The 19,532-nt window shown below is 38.0% G+C and overlaps 1 protein-coding gene across 3 annotated transcripts in view; it reads right to left on the minus strand.

Moving 5' to 3' along the window:
* The window catches only part of LOC110025501 (phosphatidylinositol-3-phosphatase myotubularin-1), a 75,323-nt gene that overhangs the window by 47,124 nt on the left and 8,667 nt on the right, over positions 1-19,532 (minus strand). For all 3 annotated transcript variants that reach the window (XM_020726024.1, XM_020726025.1, XM_020726023.1), the window contains 11 exons: positions 14,984-15,053; positions 9,131-9,180; positions 8,154-8,443; positions 7,880-7,953; positions 7,661-7,724; positions 7,509-7,574; positions 7,115-7,214; positions 6,905-7,018; positions 3,335-3,504; positions 2,648-2,732; positions 2,224-2,421 (listed from right to left, as the gene is read on the minus strand). In XM_020726024.1, the coding sequence (XP_020581683.1) occupies positions 2,224-2,421; positions 2,648-2,732; positions 3,335-3,504; positions 6,905-7,018; positions 7,115-7,214; positions 7,509-7,574; positions 7,661-7,724; positions 7,880-7,953; positions 8,154-8,443; positions 9,131-9,180; positions 14,984-15,053 (1,281 nt within the window). The remainder of the gene's footprint in view (positions 1-2,223; positions 2,422-2,647; positions 2,733-3,334; positions 3,505-6,904; positions 7,019-7,114; positions 7,215-7,508; positions 7,575-7,660; positions 7,725-7,879; positions 7,954-8,153; positions 8,444-9,130; positions 9,181-14,983; positions 15,054-19,532) is intronic.

Genomic DNA, 19,532 nt, shown 5'->3' on the forward strand with positions numbered 1-19,532 from the left:
TTATTAGGGTTGCATCAATCTTAATAAATAGCTAGTATTGTAGTAAACCGTAGTAATTTTACGAAGACTTACTAAATCCTCATAATTATAATAAATATTTTATGGAGTGCCATAGTTTCGTCACCCCAAGTAATTTACCATAAGTGTACCTAACCCTAATTTTACTAGTTTTATTGAAAACAGGTTATTTTATTAGGGCTTTACATACAGGAGTTGAACTGAATTCTGGTAATTTTATCATGGTTGGAACTATATCATATAATTTTAACAATTTGTATTTTCTAAGAACCCAAAAAAATACCGAAGTTCATTTAGACAGCAAAAGAACCTTCAGCTGACAAAAGTTCTTCAATCGAAATACCTTCTAGCCTATATAAATATGTATTTCACCTTTTAAATTCTGGTAATTTTTTTTAATTTTTTTATATTTTGATTTAAATTAAAGCATGTTTGATTAAGGTCGCTGTCCTTAAAAATTCTCAAAATATTTTTTATAGATTTTGATTATTTTAAATAAAATTTAATATATTTTTTAAAATAAAAATAAAATAAATAAAACTTATATCAACTAAAATAATGTCAAACAAGCTCTTAGTTTTTAAAAATAAGTGATTAAATTTCTTATTTTCACTTTTATATTAATCTTATTTTGTTTATTAATTTATTTACATATATATCTCTCTCTCTCTTTATATATATATATATATATATAATAATTGTTATTATAACACATGTCTAATGTGTGTCCATGTTCTATTTTTTCAATAATAGACGTGTCTAGAGTCCATGTCGTGGTGACCACTATGTCAGTATCTATGCAATAGCTTCTAAGAACCATGGTCGTGATGTCAATTTTTTTTTGTGTTGTTAATCTTAATTTGATGAGTAATCAAAGGTAGAGTGATACCGAAGTTGACCAAAATCACAAGAGAAGAAATAATATTCCTGAATTCAAAAGTCACAATGACAACTCCTCAAAATAATAATAAAAACAGCACAAAACATAAAAATTCCTCTAAGGGAGAGTGGCAGGGCTAGAGAGAGGTGTGGCAAGGTTGGAGGGAACAGGAAGCACCAGCAATCTGCTGGAGGGGTGTTGGAAGTACTTGTTGCAATGCTAGAGGGAACAGGGAAGTAACGGTGGCCTGCTAAAAAGGCTGGGAACAAGTGGCTACGGGAGGTGGTCGACGATCTATCTGGCAAGTGCAGGAAGTCGTGCGGCCTGCAGGAGGGAAGCTGGTGGATGGGCGGCGTGCTGGAAGAGAGCTGGAAGAAGCCGCAGCCTGTAGGGAGATGTCGGGTAGAGGAGCGGCCTGCACGAGGATGCTGGAGGAAGCTGCAGCCTGCATGAGGATGCTGGACAAAGCAGTGGCCTATAGGAAGGTTTTGGAGGAAGCTTCGGCCTGCATGAAGATGCTAGAGGGGAAGAGTGGCAGTCCTGGACGACTGAAGAAGGCAGTCGGGCAAGTGGTTGCAAGCAGGGATGAAATCTGTGGACCTGGAGCGGCAGCAGAAAGAGGGGAACAAGCAAGAATGGTGATCTCCTCAGACGAGTTACAGCTTTACAGACAGAGCACCTTCTTGTCATCGGATATGGGCAGATATTTGTAATCAGCAAAAAGTAAAACTCCATTCTAAGCAAACACACAGCATACATATAATAGATGGTAGATAGAATGGGAAAAGGATAGAAAAGGAAGGCACCCCCTATGGAAGGGATCGAATAGGAAAAGAGGGGAGAAGGAACGGGAGAGGTTAAGCCTGCCCAAAAGAGTGGGAGGAGGGCCGATCCAGCTTCCTGTTGGACGGTGACTCTCCTTGCTGATCCTCTGGTCGGTTCAGCCAAGCTTAAGTCCCGCATCATAGAGAGTATAATATGCATCATGATGTGCAACATAGAGAATGAAATCTAGTAAAATCTTTAAACTGACAGCGAGCAAGAAGAGTTGAGACTGCATCAAGCTTTAAAAGAGAGAGCCACATCCAACCTGAAAACTCTAGGTAAGATGTAGCTTTAAAAAGCATAAGGCTAAACCCTTTTTTTTCACCAGTTCAAACTCATAATAAGCTCTTAAATTGGAGTTCGAAAAAAATTTCAGAGAAACTTCCTGAAACCAAATAAAACTCCATGCAAACCATCATGATGAGAAGCTTTTGCATGTTAGACAACACAACTCAGCGCAACCCCAAATTATACAAAATAATAGCTTATAAACAACATACCTGTAAGAATATAGGAGAGCAATTGTTTGCCGCCTGAGAATGTGATGAGCCTCCAACTGAGGGTGTCCTTGGAAGGCTTCCTGCAGAAGATTGTCTGGGTAATTCCAAATGTGAGAAGCTAGTCCCAAATGATGTTGGAATTCCAAGGCGGTCAGAAAATGGATGGCCAAAAGCAAGCCAATCTTTTTCAACAAGTGCCTGCATTGAAGTACCCAAAACTGATAAGGATGTTTTGTTGGTTCTTTATTTATGAAAAATGTATTTTTTGGGAAGAAAGAAATTCAAAAGCCATCAAAAACATCAGAAAGAAATATGATGATGCCCGAGATTCATGACAGAAATGCATGAACAAACTAGATAATGATCAGGTTTGACTATATATAATTTAAAAACAGAGACTAGATACAAATTCTGCATAAAGCACCTGAAATCCTTTGAATGTCCTGTAGTAAGGATCAAGCAGGAGGCTTGCAAGTGATACCAACTGAGTTGTTCTATCCCATCCATCACTGGAGAAAAAATAATTTAAAAGAGGTGTGTCATGATTAAAATAAATATTAAATTTTAGTAAGCAAAAAAATACAAAATAAAGTGTAAACGATTTTTTTTTTCACATGTGAATTTCATGTGGACACAACATTTTTGCAAAATTGTTTTTATAATCAATACTAATAATATTGATGTACTCTGGTCAAGAAAATACAAAAACTTCAATAACCATTTATTCTTAAAAATATTTGAAACCAAACCAAAAAACAGGAGAATAATGATTCGCCGCAAATACTAGAACCAAGTAATATTCTCTTAAAGATGCTCGCTATGCAGAGTGTCACTAGTTTAATTACTTGACAAAAATTAGACCTAAAAATTAAACCTAAGATTGATGTGTCGAGCTGAATGAAAAATTAAGACTCCAAAATTTCTTAGTTGTAAGTCTTTACACTTCGTACAGAAATCATACCACAGCATGAACTTTCCATAACATTTTACATATGAATAGCCTCCAACTATTTTGGGGTCCAATTTAAAAAGTAATATAATAATATTAAAAAAACAGAGAAGATCTCCCTTTTCATAAGAAAAGAAAATCAACAAAATTTGGTAAAGAAACCTGCAGTGTACAAGAACAGAGGCTGACTCCATTGCAATGCGAGCAGCAATCCAAGCAGCACCCGCAAGGACACTCTGAACATGATTCAGCCATCCACTATCACCAAGAGTTGAAACAGAAGCTGACATACTGCTTAAATTGCCTCCGCCCCAGCTCCACCCGCCGTTTCTCTGGAATAATTTCAGTGTTGTGCTCGAGAGTTAGTCATTCATACAAATCAAAATCAAAGAAAGATAATCTGACATTAAAGAAACAAAAATGGAAAAATTGGAGGAAGAATGGTCTGAACAAGAGACTGGGTGGTCCAAAACTATCAGGCCTACCCTTCAGAAGGAAGATTTCAAGTTACATGAGCGAGGTCAGACATAATAATAAATATAGATTTGCAAGGATAAACCTTTGGAGCACATCAAGGTAGAATTCAAAATATTTTACACCTTGAGAAATACAAACATGCCAACATATTCATTGAGATAGATAATGTTCTTCAATGCTGATCATAGTTGTAAAACACTGCATAATCTATCAGAATGACCAACCTAGTAACATGAACTTCCAAGTACTGGGAACTGATTTTCCCATTAGCTTAATTTGAACCAGATCACATTTAAAGGCCACAACCTGGCCGTGTCTTGAAAAACTCGCAGATGAAAAGCCTGTAAGAGGGATCAATATAAACTCTAACATGATCATGCAACTCAACTAATACATTAATGCTTCCATAAACAAATCCATACAACTGAAATGTTATATGTCTCATCTAAGAAGGTGAAAAAGAGATTTTTTTTTTTTTTTGAGCAATTTAGCTCATGTATGGAATATGCAACCTCAGATAGATTTCTAAGTTCTGAATCATTTTTTCTCTTCCAAGCAGATCATGAATTTTGACAAAAAAATCTGTAACCATAATAATCTAATATTGCAGTTATAGCCATTTCTTTCAACTGTTCAAAATTCAGTACTTAGTCCACCTCTGACCAAACACCCAATAACTTTTTTTTCATCAGGGCATTTGTAGCTAAAGTTTATCGAGAGCATTCTTTGAAACCGGAAAATCCCCAAACCACAAAAGAAATAATAGTATTATTGTTGAAATTCAAAATGATTACAAACAATGACCCTTCAAACGGAGAATAAATAATAACAAACATAAGAGGACACCCTAGGGCGACAGCGAAGGGGGTGGGTGGCTGCTGGCCCGCAAGTGGAGGTGCTAGTCGGAGGCTAGCTGGATGCTGGCTGGTGTGTAGCCTGAAGGGCAGGGAAAGGGGAGTTGTGAGGAGGAGTACACGAATGGCAGCAAGCTGTCACGGAAATAGGAGAAGGAATAGTTGGCTGCGGTTGGGCAAGCAGCTATGAGAACTGTGGGTGGATTTTGGTCTGGTAGCAAGGTGGAAGATGGAGAAGTTGGCGGCCCAGCAAGAAGGCTCAAGCGAGGGTGGTCAGGAAGTTACTGCAGTGGGGTTTTCTGCCGCCTTGGACAGGAAGGGAGGCTGGGAGAGCTAACGACAGTGGAGGCTGTGGGAAGAGCAGCCAGGGCAGGAGACGGGCTAGAGATGGGTAAACAGCTGCAAGGAAACTGCTGAACAGCTGTCTTGGGTGTTCTGCAGCAGGTCACAGTGAGAGGAGCAGCGGAGGGGAGGTGGAGGTCGAAGTCGGAGAAGATAATCACCACTCCGGGGAGAGAGATGCAGCCGGAGCACCTCCCTTTCCGTCGGATACAGCCCTCGAGGGGAAAACAAGATGCTGGCGGCTGTCCTCACAAACTGAAATCAGAAAATACAACATAAGCTGAAACCCTAAAACCTAAATATAAATAGAAGAGAGATATGCGAGAAATGAAAACAGGAAGGAGGAGAAAAATTCCCACCTAATGAAAAGAGTGGGGAAGGAGGCTGGTTCGCCCCCTCTTTCAACTGAATCAGTTCGAGCCAAATGGTTCAGTTTTAGGAGGAAAACCTCCATGTCATTCTTTTAACCAGTTATGGGATTGAGTTTTTTATTATTATTATTATTTGAAAAGCCCAAGGGCTGATTTTATTAAAATAGAAAATGATACGTTCAACCTCAAAACTAACCCAAGTTATGGGGTTGATTTTATTTGTGCAATATTATAACACATAATGAAGACCCTATATGGCTTTAACTTTATCTTCATAATAAAGATTGATAACGGAACTAATAGGATAAATGGTGGAAACACAAAAGAAAACTTTCATTAATGGTTTGGAGAAGGTAAAAAGGGAAGGCAACAGTCACCACCTCGTCACCACTTCAGAGAGGATACAGCCGGAGCACCACCACCTCCTTGGATACAACCCACAAAGGGAAAAAAATTCCACGCAGAAATCTAAGAGCAAACACAACCAAAACTAACTCCCACACACAAAAAACAACAATTTATGGGCTCCCAGAAAACTTCCACACAAAAGAAAAAGGAGGGAAAAGCAAGAGGAACCTAGAAGGCACTGTGAAGCTACCCTAGATCGCGCCGCATCTCACGGATTGCGAAATTTCAAGATCCCTGCCTCCTGCATTGGTGAATCTTGCCCGCCGTACTGTTCCCGCGAGAGTTCGCTGATCTTCGATCCCGCGGGATCGAAGCGCCCGTATCGAGGCGCATTCAGCGCAGGAGGGTGTTGTTTTAGCTCCCTTATTGAGGTGTTGTAGCGAAGCAACGTCGATTCACCAAGAGGTCAACAAATATTTCTTCATTTATTTATTTATTGTTGAGAGACAAGGAACAAGGTAGTTTGAATGGGAGAGAAGAAATAAATATTAAAAGCCTCAGAAGGTTCGAGGGTTTGATTGCCAGAGAGAGTAAAGAGCGGATTCAAAACTAAAAAATTAATATTAAAGGTGTGAGAATGAGAGTCATAACTGTAGAACTATGAAGCTATAGAACTACCTACAAGAAGTATGGAGAGGCGTATTGATTTTAACAATAGAAATTTTCAATTATATAAAATATAATAATAATAATAATAATAGATTTATTCATATATTACAATATATCTAATCTAATTTTAACTTAAATAATTGAAGAAACTTAAATATATAATGATTATACATATTTTAACATTTTTTTAAATAAGATCTATTTGACACATTTTTCAATTAACTTTCCTTTTATAAAATAAGTGTATTGATTCTCTCCTGAATTATCGTTGCTCATACACATGCAGGTAGATTTTCCCCTTCCTTTTGTAGTGAAATTTTATTTGGGGTTAGGTCATTTCAACATTTTGAATGCATAGGCACCGTCTACTTTGCAAAGCAAACGACGGTTGAGTAGATTTATCATCGGCAATAGAAAGCTTGACTTGTTATATTGCATTCATTTTTGGTTTCTTTCATCATATTTGATTGAATTGGATGGAAAGATACATATGGAGATCAACACTTGTATTCAAACTCAATCACATACAATATCAGCGGATTTTGACCAAATCCAAAGGGTTTTTTTAAAAAAATACATATACATAATAGAAATTCATACGAGTAAAGTCAATAAAAAAGTTATTCAGTCACATAATCTAGTAACAGCTACACCAGGTCTGCAAAACTAACCAAAAATGATGACATTCCATCTGATGAAGTCGATCCGTGGGTATCTAAATAGTCTCTTAGCCGAGAAAAACTCTCTCTCATAGCATGTATGTTATCGATTCCAAAAAAGACGACCTAACCAAATAATAACCGAAGTTTTAAACAAATGTAAATCAACTTTAACAAACAATAAAAGGTATGCATCATAATAAGCAAAATAATATAACAGACCTCAGATTGAAAATAATTAGAAGATGACTCTGATCCACCTCCCATTGCACCATTAGCCAAAGCATTTTTTCTTGGCCTTGCGTCAGCAATGTAGAGCTTCCTGATAGCATATACGTACATTGTTTCTATTAATTCAAATTTGGAAGAAGTCAAAGAAAGCATAATGTCAAGCAAGTTAAAAAAAAGGATGAGTACGCAGAAAATGTAAAAGCGAAAAATGCAATTACACAGGTTATAGGATGAAAAACTGCACTGAAACATCTATTCTGAAGAATGGATGAAAAGAATGTCCCCCAAGAAAAAAATTACACTTGAAATTACAAGGCTGGTCACTAACAAAGTTTTGGACAAAATGTCTGAGTAAAGGCAAGAAGGAATAACAATTTTACATTACCTTCGTACACCCTTTCCATGGACTGTTTGAGTGCAAAGTGCTGCAGCAAGTTTCTCATCCATGTTGCTACAAAAACAACATACGAAGACATTCATACACTCTCAACTATTAGAAGAACAAATGAAATTGAAATTCACAAGGAAGAAAAAAACCTTCTCGTGTTCATCATAAGACCAACCAATGGCTGTGATGACCGCGCTAGCACAGCCCCAGTTCCTGGCATATTAACCACATCAGTTGAGTTTAAATAGCCAATACAAGAATCTGGAACTAATTTATTAGATGAATTTTTATGATGCTCATTGCAAATAAAGAAATGTTCTAAGAACTCGAGATGAGTTCTTTCTCTGAAAAGTATTATATGTACAAACCAGCATGACACCATGAAATTACAGGTAACCGTCCCCTCCCACGGAATGAAGCAGCCTGCTGTAATTCTTCGTCACTGAAAGTGTGAGGGTAACTAAGTTAACTTGGATTAACTCTTAAAAAATATAGTATTACTGCCCATCAATGAAAGCATCAATAGCAAGGTCATATGTTAAAGAATGGCAGCAAAGAAAGATTCAACTGATCAACATTTGAAAGGTATCGATTATTTTTTTATGAGTAGCAATTTAAACGGGGAAAATAACATTTATGTACCTGATACTTTTTGGGACAATCAAGGAAGATGGATAAGTTGAACACAGTGAATATCTAGAATTTACTGTTGTGAGTCTCCACAACTCGTTGGAGACAATGAGTGACCCATCATCAATTTTCTTGCTTGACATAGACAAGGAGCCTTTGCCTAGAAGCCGAAGGTACTCTTTAATTAATCGAAATCTTGGATTGATGTTGCTGAATTTAGAGGGACCGCAAGTTACAGTGTACATATCCCATAATCGAGTCGGTTTGGTGTACCTTGACAAAGCATCAAAAATAGCTCTTCGCTGTAAAGAAGCACTGGTGAGATCTTAAATAATAGAGCAACTGGAATCCATACTGCAGTGAAAATAAGGATAGAAGAATTGAATTATAATATTTGAGAAACTTTCTTGCTTAAATTGCGCCATAGCAACATGAACAAAAAAAAATCTCTCTAAAGAAAATGGATGCTGTAATCTTGATCACTTTTTTAATGAGTGCACAAGAGAAGGGCGCAGATACTACAAAAAGCAAGGAGCACTTAATATGGAAGCTCAGTGCATGATCAATTTTGCCATGTCCAAACCTTAAAAGAATGCCCCTCAGGGTAAATTAAACTCCACAGAAAACTTGAAACTAAAGGGGCCGAAGCATAACTAGGACCACACCCTCTGCTAAAGTGGTTTTAATTTCACAGATGATGAGCTAATGCTTACTTTTATTTATATTGAGTATAAATGACATCACTCACTAAATAAAACAGGGAACTTAACAAAAGTTCGTAACCTGGAAATTGAAAATACACCAGGTTTTAGTTCCATTAACTACCAGTAATAGCTTTCACTTAAACATAACAGAGAACTTAACATGCGAACATAGAAAATTCACATGTAAATTACCAACTCAACCTAAGGGCAACTGAAATCTTAAAAGGATCTCAAACAAATGCAATATAAGCAACGGCATATGATAAAGTTTTTTAGAAGAGCAACCTGTTTCATTTTGGGTCGAAAACCAAAGACAATGATCCTCAGATCTTTACCTGCAATATAATAAACGGATCACTTTTCCCCATTAAACTGTAACACAGTGATCATACAAAAAGACAAGCACAATGATCACGATATCAAATAAAACAGTAATCAGCATGAAAGTTATAAAACCATTTATTTGTTACTTATACTCGTTTCTTTCCTTCAGTTTTGATCATTAAAAATATTCCTTAATTACACTTCGGTAAATCCGGGATCAAGCCAAACTGAATTGATCGAAGCAAAATTCAGTTCAGTTTACTTGGGTTTGAAAAGTAGTTCTGTTGGTTTAAATTTCTAAACTTTAGAATGGAAATTAATGGGTTCAGGTATTGTGTAAATCAAATAAAACAAACCAATTAAATACACACCCCTACTTTCAGCACTTATTATTTAAAACCCTTGCTAAAAATCAGATTTCTGCACACCAATTAACCGTGTTATTTCCCAGAAATCAGGTTCTTGAATTGCCACTTCACTTTGATTCTCCTTAATATCTGGCCTTTTTCTTCCCAATGTTCAATTTCTAGACAGCAGATTCTTTATCTCTGTAGTTCTGGAAAGCACTGAAAAACAAAACATGCAATTGAACGCCTATGGATCCATGGTAACACAAGTAGTAGTGGGTCAAAAACCAGCATCCACAGCCGATACGGGGAGATTTCCACAATAATAGGCAGTAAGCAATGCTATTGAGGTATCGAACCACTCTGTTGTCCGTCAAGAAGGATATGGGAAAAGAAAGAAACCAGAGGAAAACATATTGACTTGTATTCAAAATATGTTTTGCATGATGATAACTTGAGATACTTATAGAATCAATAACCAAGGCTATACAAAAGAACCAAAGGACGTTTGTTATTAAAAATTTGGGCAACGCATGTTAAGCTCATGTTTTTTATCTTAAAAATAAAATTAAATTGTTTTTTAAAAATACTTAGAATAAATTTTATGTGTTTAAAGTTTTTTTCAAAACATTTTCCCACCTGGCTCCTTGAAAATGTATCTATGATCACTCTTCACAAATCTAATGTCAATAAGGACTTTGCATGTGCCATTTTAAGCATGCGAATTGCTGCAAAATTAAACTGGTATATTATGATTCAATTTTAAGAGCAAATGTTTGCCAATGGCTAAGCCTATGAGCTGTGATTCATAAGCTATACCTAAAAGTGCATGAAGCCCTTTATAAGCTAAAATAGGCATAAAATTAGCACCTAAGTCTAAACATCCACCTCAGATCTACAAGATCCCCTAAGATGATGTAACCCATGATTATTGACAAGGATCTTAAAGTCAAGTTGGGCCGATAAACTCTATTGGCTACTTAGACGAAAGTCGAAGACTACTCAGGATAACAAAACAAAGGAATCTTGATTGGGTTCGTCACTTGTCCCCACTATCCGCTCTAAGCTAGCTGATACCAGAATAAAATACCGAACCACACGAAAGAAAACAATTATTATAACTGAATTCAAAATGGTACAAATGAGACTTGCGAGATTAAATAACGACAACAAACAACAACACAAACATAAAGACATTACACATAGACTCCAATAAGGGTGACGGTAGTAGGTGGGGATGTTGGCGTCAACGGGTAGAGGGAACTAGGGCCAGTGGTAAGGAAACAGAGGAAGGGACAGCAAGTTTGATTGTAGGGAAGGAGGAGCAGCAGACGACTGTTGGAGAGCGTAAGGGTCAACTGGCGAGATGTTGGAGGGGTGTCGGAGGAAAACAGTAAGTTGGCAACTTGTAGGAAAGTGTGGAGGAGGGTTGACAGTTTGAAGATGAGCTGGAGGAAGGGCTGCGAGCTTGGGACTGCGGGACTGCGGGACTGCGTGAGAGAGGGGGCAGCAAAAAGAAACATGTCTCATCGGGGTCGATCTATAGCCAGAGCACCGCCCGGACCTCTAGAGATGATCAACACCTCAGAAAAGTTACAGCCGGAGCACCTTCCCGCCGTCAGATACAATCTCTGGAGGGCAAGAGCACCTCAAACGCAGCACTAAATAATTTGCAATCAAAAAACCTCTCCCTAAAATTAGAAAACATCATCTATATAAAGAAAGGAGTAATAGATAAAATAAGTAAAAAGTAAGAAAGGAAAGAGATATAATAGGAAAGGAGAAGAATAAGAAAGAAGCAGAGAAGGAAAGGAATTATAATAGGAAAGCATCAAAAAATAAAAGGAAGGGAAAGGAATGGAAAGGAAGGGAAAGGGGGACCGCTGACTATAGCTGCTATAGTACCAAGGACAGCAAGCTTACGCTTCAATCTTCCGGGGGCAGAGAAGCTTCGACTTCATTTGTCGAAGCTTTTAGGGCAAAAAAATTTTGGTAAGAGGTGGCTTGGGTGAGGTCGGATGTTAGGGAACCCTAGAATTATGTTAGCTCTGATACCAAATGATACCAGAGGAAAAGATAGACCACCATGAAAGAACACAATTATGATTATTGAATTCAAAAGGGTACAAACGAGACTCTTACGACATTAAATAACGACAACAAACAACAACACAAACATGAAGACAACACATAAACTCCAATAAAGGTGATGGTAGAAGGTGGGGATGTTGGATGGTAGGTCTATCTTTTAAATGGGGGAAGGGGCAAAAGGTATAACTGTAGGGAAGGGGGAGCAGCAAGTAGACGACTGCTAGAGGGCGTAGGGGTCGACTGTGTAACAACATAATAGAGCATTCAGTGAACAGATAAACAGCAACTACTGGATAAAGTGTCTTTGTCTTCTGTGATTTTCTCTTGGGAGAAGTAGAGTCTGCCAACCCGCTTATCAGTTCCAATCATCTTCCCATAACGACGATCCCAAAAGACACAGACATCAAAAGAAAAATGAGCAATATAATCAATGTTATATGTCAGCTTACTAACAGATAAATGGTTACACTTCAGCAGAGATACATGTGACACAGATTCCACAGTTAGACATTTTGTTAAAACAACAGACCCTTTACCAACAATTGAACCTTGGGTCAGTAATTTTAACAGTATATTTTTTTGAGCAAGGATAGTATGTTGAAAAGGCTTGAAAGCTTCTAGTCATGTGGTCCATGGCACCTGAATCAATGATCCATGGACTAGAAGAGGCAAAAGAACTGAGTGTCATATGATTGGTACCTTGACGATTGTGGGAGGTCGACGGGTCGAAAGAGAACAGATTGCATCTAAGCAGCTTGATTAAGTGCTTCATTTGACTTTTAAGAGAATTGAAGATTTATGGATTGTTTTAGGTAGAAGATGGGTGTCGGATTCAGAAGTTGTAGCAAGACACTTGGGAGCCAAAGAATTGACCAAAGGTTTGGATGTTGGTTTCCCGTGGAGCTTCCAACATTTATCACGAGTATAATTGGATTTGTGACAGTAATCACAAGTGGGGTGACCAGCTCGGGATTGAATATACTTCGGCCGACGAAGTGGAAGTACCAAGCAAGATGGGCCTGCGGCTCTCTTAAAGAAGAATCTCAGTGAAAGCAGTGCGAGTAGAAGGGAAAGGATACAGTCGGGACTTCGTTAAGATCTTTATTGAGGTCTGCCAAAAAGTAGAACATGTGATCCTTTTCTATATATTTCAGGAAAAGAGATGGGTCCATTGGAGATTCCCAAGTTTAGTCATAGTACAGGCCGCATTCCATCTATAATGCAACTAGATCATTGTAGCATTGGGTCACGGTTCTCGATCCTTGTTTTGCCTCACAAATTTTCATAAATATCTCATAAAGTTGGTTGGAATTCCCTATATCTGAGTAGCAATCACGGACTATCGTCCAAAGGGCACTAGTGGAAGGAAGGAACATATATGATCAGCCAATCGAAGACTTCATGGAGTTGATCAGTCATGATATGACCATGGAATTATCCACTTCTCAAGCTCTATATGTTAGGTCAATCTTTGGAGGTTCACGAATCACACCAATGAGATGACCGAATTTTCCACACCTTTTGATGAACAAGGACGCAAATTACCTGAATGTTCCCGGTTGAATCGCACAAGCAGTACGAATAGGTTCTACGATTATGGATTGAATTGCTGGAGCAAAAAAGAATGATTGATAACTGTTGAATCACACAAGGGGCTGGAGAAAATACTTGCATTTGTTAAGCATCAAAAGGCTTTGCAAGCCGCCCTCCATTCATTATATAACTAAAAAATACATGTCGCAGCCTGAATGTGTATAATGTGGCTAGACTTGTGGAAACTCCTTTTAAACAAGCAAGGGTGTGGGAGTTGAGCGTTCCTTGTATTTGACTTCTTGTATGGCTGGTCAAGGATTAATGTTGTTTATGGTCCCTCAAATCTTTCCAAATATTTAATAAATTTTTTGAGGCGGTCCCATCCCTCGATTGTTGAAATGATTTATGTCATTGAAGGTTTTAAGTGGCATTTCATTTAACAAACAACTTGGTTGCATCCTTTATAGTTATCTGGTGGAGGTTAGACGGTTTTTTGGTGTGGACTTGGGAGATCCCGTAAGCAACAAGTCTGGCAAAGGTCTTAGAGGGCTTGCTAGAAAGATGGACAAGACAGTAAATGTGGGAATGGTGCGCAGCCTGTAGATGCGACGGTAGTGATGACATAATTGATGTCGAATAGGATTTGATATAGATTTGGTTGGTGTGGCTCAGCAAGGGTACCTCACTTGAATTAGTGAACAAAATAGAATGTTCACGGCTTGAGTGGATTTGGAAAATCCCAGTGAAGGACAGAAAATACAAAATAGCAACATTCTGAATGGAGGGATGGTGGAGTCATCAGCAACAAGTTGGTGTCGACAAGATATGAAAGCTGGTGGAATAGCCAGAGATGGAATCATGGGATCAAATAGATTGGTGGAAGAAAGGAATTGAAGCGGACCTGGTTGACTTGGAAGAGGCAAATTGGAGCTGGAACTTATAATTTGGATGAGATTTTGGTGATGCTGTTCAGGTTTCTAAGTTTGTAGATTGGAACCGATATGGTAAGGATTCTGATGAGAGAACAGGTGTTAGATATGAAGGGGTGAGGTCCAAATGAAGCAAATTTGGCTAGATCTGCAATGTCAGGGCAAGATTTGCAAAGATTGAAAAGAACAGTTAACCTTAAGTGATATTTAGTGATGGCAAGATCTGAGAGAGTGACAGAGCACAATATCTGAGCAGTAGTGAGTTTTGAGTTTAATTTTAAGACAGGGTTGCTATTTGTATTATCTTTTGGTGAGAGCGAATTGGGCGAGTCAAAATGAATGATAGAATCAGTGCGTTAAGGCTGAGATCAGAGACAAAAAAAAAGAAGTAGTACCTAATTACAATGAGAAACAACACGAGCACCAATTATTATGATTCTAAAGGATCACAAGAATAATTGATGATGTCACACCCGGCAACAACTCAAAAAATTGGGGACTTTGAAAAGGAATAACTCAACAAAGAAGGAAGTTCATTTCATCCATTGATAGCATAATACTCCCATAAGTGAAGTATTTATACAACTACAAAACTCTTAAGAGCACATTAAGTTCACATAATAGCAATAAGAGTGTTAACTCAATAAAACTACTCGTTACATTTATTAACCATTAACCCATACTATGCCTAAAATATACATAAACTATAAGATGTGATGTATGACGACGAAGCAAAAAAAATGAAAACAAATAGAAGCAAAAACATTTTTCCATAAACATCTTTTGCAAAATATAACCAACAAAAGATTTCTATCGTGATCAACAAGCTTGCAATAAATCACCATGGATAATATGCAGCAAAATAATAATCTTGTTACCAAGAAAAACACAAAAAAAGAGCAAAAAATATTTACCAACAACTTGAAGAAGCCGTGGAGATGATGCCTTATCTAATTGGCGTGGAATTGATGAAGGCTTCACTGCCTAAGAAAGCCAGGAAATTACACCATTAACAAGGAGCAAAATTTTGAACATAATTTAGACTTTATACAATCTTGTAAAAAGTTTCTATAATATTTGCATTCCTTTGAGCAAGCCTTCAATAATTTATTGACATATAAATACAGTATTGTCAATGAAGTAAAGGTTCTACCACAAAAAATTACAAAACTGAAATACGATAGGCAGAAAATGACATGATGAAGTAATGGTATGTTAACTGAGATATTTATAAATTTCAGAGATTGAAAGAAATTTTTTTATGGTGTCAGACTTACCCATTGCACTTCATTCACATTAATGCTATTTTCTAGCCTTATTATTGTATCTCTTCTATGTTACATGCCCAAACAGATGATAAGACTACTATAACATTGTCTTCAATACTTGTTACTACCAAAACTTCTCTACTGTAACTTTTTACACCATCCTTCCAAGTTTACCAAACATTTATACCGACATTTCTCTTAGCTATTTGCCTAACAAATTTTATCACATACCCATTCATAAATTTATTCCTTTTACATTATTTCTATCTCATAACCTTGTTGATTTATCTTTACAAATTAGTTATTTATGCTCAAACGACCATTTTCCTTTTAAAATCTTGCTTTCAATAGATATTGCTGCCACAAATTCTCAAATATAAATTTTTGGTTCAATCCTTCCAAAAATTTACTACATATTTATCGTAACATTTTCATTTTTAACCATCAAAATAATTGTTTTGTTGTTTCTTTGTTGGCCAACACAGTTGCATCAATGGATAAGAAAATGATATTTGGTATGACATAATACAGCTACTGTGAGGTCTGAGGAGGAGGGGTTCATAAAAGCAGCACCGATGCTATATTGCAGAGAAGTTATGGTGGAGGTGCTGATAGCGTTCATGTAGAGAATAGACTTGTTCTCCCTTCTAAAAACATGGGAGAGATGTACAAAGACGGATTTGTTGAGGTGTGGCTTCTATTGAGGTTTCTTTTAGAATATGAGAAATATAAGAAGGTATTTGGTATCCCGACTACAGCAGGCAGCCAATCAGGTTCCCCCTTCTATCAGGATCCCGTCTCTCCAGCCAGGCAGCCAATCAGGTTCCAGTCTCTAACAAGGGGGTAGCTTCTCTAGTCAGAGGTTAGCTTCTACAGAACCAAATTTCTTCCAGCAACCAGTCAGGCTCCAGCTGCATATTTCTTTCCGCATATATGATCTGATCACCAGAACCTTCGCCCAGTCAGCCAGAAGATCTCTTCTCGCAGAAACCCCTTCCAGAGGATATATAACTTCCCTCTAGCAGTTAGAACCTTACGATGTCTCAACAACCTAACATCTCGTTTGGCTCAATCAAAACCACGGTGAACTACAGCACTAAGTCGTCATCAGAAGGTGTTTTTGCAAACAAGAGGATAGGAAAACAACATGAACTTCTTAATCACAGCTCATAAATTGAACGACGACAACTTTCTCCAATAGTCTCAATTTGTATCTTTGTTCATCAAAGAGGATGGGAAATTTAGTAATCTCACTGGTATGATTCATGAATCTCCAAAGACTAACACAGTGTTCGTAGCCTGGGAAGTGAAGAATTTCATGGTCAAGTCGTGACTGATCAACTCCATGGAAATTTCGATTGGTAGATCGTGTATGTTCCTTCTTTCAGCTAGTGCCCTCTGGACAGCAGTCCGTGATACCTATTCGGATGTGGAGAATTCCAGCTAACTCTATGAGGTGTTTAAAAAAATCCATGAGGCAAGACAAGGAGTCATTATCGTGACCCAGTACTATAATAATCTTGTTACATATAGATGGAATGCCTTCTATACTATGACTACACTTGGGAATCTCCGGCCGACCTATTTCTTTTCCAGGAAATTATAGAAAAGAACAGCAGGTTTCAATTTTTGGCAGACCTGAACAAAGACCTTGACGAAGTCTGGGGTCGTATCATTGGTCAGGATCCTCTTCCTTTTGCTCGTGCCACTTTCACTGAGATTCGTCGCGAAGAGATCCGAAGACTTGTCATGTTCAGTACCTCCACTGCGTCTGCCGAAACAACCGTCTTGGTCTCTAATAGTGCTCAACATCGGGCCGGTCACCCCACTTATGATTTATGCCACAAACTTAACCACACTCGTGATAAGTGTTGAAAGCTCCACTGAAAACTTGCATCCAAACCTTTGGCCAAATCTTCCGCTATCAAGGGTCTTGCTACGACAACTGAATCCAATGCAGTACAGTCGAACCCTACCAAGAACAATCCAGAATTCTCCAATAAAAGTCAAATGAAGCACTTAATCAAGTTGCTTGGATCCACTTCGCTCTCTTTTGAACCGTCAAACCCCACATTTTTCAAGCTACCAATCATATGGCACTCACTTCTTTTGTTTTTTTTTTCTAGTATATGGATCATTGATTCAAGTGTCACGGACCAGATGATTAGAAACTCTCAAGCCTTCTCGACATATTATCCTTGCTATGGGAAAGATATCGTTAAAATTGTTCACAAGTCCCAAAGTTTCATTGTTGGTAAAAGATATGTTGTTTTAATAATAGACCTAACTCTGGAATCTGTGTTACATGCGTCTCTTCTGAAATGTTACAGTGATGGCATTGCTCATTTTTCCTCTAATATCTGTCTTTAAGGATTGAAGTTCAGGAAGGATGATTGAAACTGCTAAGCGGGTTAGCATGCTCTACTTCTTCCAAGAGAAAAGCATGAATGACCAGAACACTTCACCCAGTAGTTGCAGTTTATATCAGTCCACTGAATGTCCTATTATGTTTTTACATTGTAGCATGCGTCATCCTAGTTTCCAGTATCTAAAACAATTATATCTGTTGATGTTTACTGATAAAAAATTTTCTAATTTCAAAAGTGAAATGTGTCAGTTAGCTAAACATCACCGTGTTCCTTGTCCACCCTAAAATTACACACCTTCCGCTACTTTCTCTCTTATTCACGATGACTTATGGGGACCCTCTCGCACTTCTAGCAACACAAATAAATGGCGGTTCCTTTGATTGATGACCACACTCAGATGACATGAGTCTATATTTTAAAAGATAAATATGAAGTTACGAACGCTTTCAAAAACTTCCACACTTTAATTTTAACCTAATTTAAAACTCATATTCAAGTCCTTCAGACCGACAATGGTCGTGAATTTTTTAACTATAAATTAGAAGAATTCTTGGTAGGTAAGGGCATCCTCCATCATAGCTCATGTATCGACACTCTTCAACGAAATGGGGAGTCAAGAGGAAAAACAGGTATCCCTTTGACATTACCCGTTTCATTATGTTTCACTGTAATGACCCAAAAAGTTTCTGGAATGATATCATCTTTTCCGCCACTCATCTCATAAATAGAGTTCCCTCAAAAATTCACAACATTTGTACCCCTTTAGCTGTCTTAAGATCTTGTTTTCCTAACAATCAAGTATTCTCCACTTTAGATCTCAAAATTTTTAGGTGCACAGTCTTTGATATGAACACAGCTCCAACTCAGAGTAAACTTGATCCCAATTCCATAAAATATGTTTTCCTAAGATACTCTGTCACTCAAAAGAGATATCGATGCATTAACCCTCCACAAATAAAATTTATGTGTGTTGATGTTTCTTTTTCTGAAAGTGTTTCATACTTTCCAAACTCAGCCTCTAATGAGGGGGAGCTAAAGTTCTTGGACACTGTTCCATACCCTACCCCTATAGATGTTCCCCCCACGTCACCTACCATCGAGGAACCCAAATTCCTTTGGGTGTGGCCACTTCTCCTAACACCAAGGAGTCCTCTGTCCCTTTGGTTTCACCAACACACCCTCCCACTCTCCGTGTCTACACTCGACGCACTCGTTCTAATGCACATACTCTGGAGTTCACTAACCTCTTGTTGCACCCTAAATCCCCTCTAGACGACATCCTCTGCAGTGCTCCTACTCTAAATGAGGATGTTGATTCCTCTAGTAAGATGCGCAATCAGATAGGCTCTCTCTATCCCATAGCAAACTATGTTTCTCTTTGCAGATTATCACCAACCTACAGAGTATTTGCTACGCCCCTGACCCATCATCAACTTCCATCTACTATTGAGGCTGGCTCAGCAGACCTAGCTAGGAAGTTGTCGTCATGGAAGAGAATAATGCTCTTTAGCGAAACCACACTTGGGATGTCGATGGATTTTCAGTTTTAAGTTTAAATGTGATGGATCATTTGAACGCAACGAGAAGCGATTGGTCGTCAAAGGGTACTCACAGACCTACAAAGTTAACTATAAGGAGACATTTGCTTCAGTTGTACACTGTTTGGGTCCTCTAATCCCTTGTAGTGAATCTGATTAGCCCTTATTTCAACTTGATGCCAAGAATGCATTCCTAAATGGTGATCTTGCAGAGAAGGTATACATGGCTTTTCCTCTAGGCTTTGACTCAACTGCCTCCTAGGGCCAAGCATGTATACTGTGAAAATC

The sequence above is a fragment of the Phalaenopsis equestris genome, unplaced genomic scaffold (genome assembly GCF_001263595.1).
Source record: "Phalaenopsis equestris unplaced genomic scaffold, ASM126359v1 Scaffold000301, whole genome shotgun sequence".
NCBI classification, from domain to species: domain Eukaryota; kingdom Viridiplantae; phylum Streptophyta; class Magnoliopsida; order Asparagales; family Orchidaceae; genus Phalaenopsis; species Phalaenopsis equestris.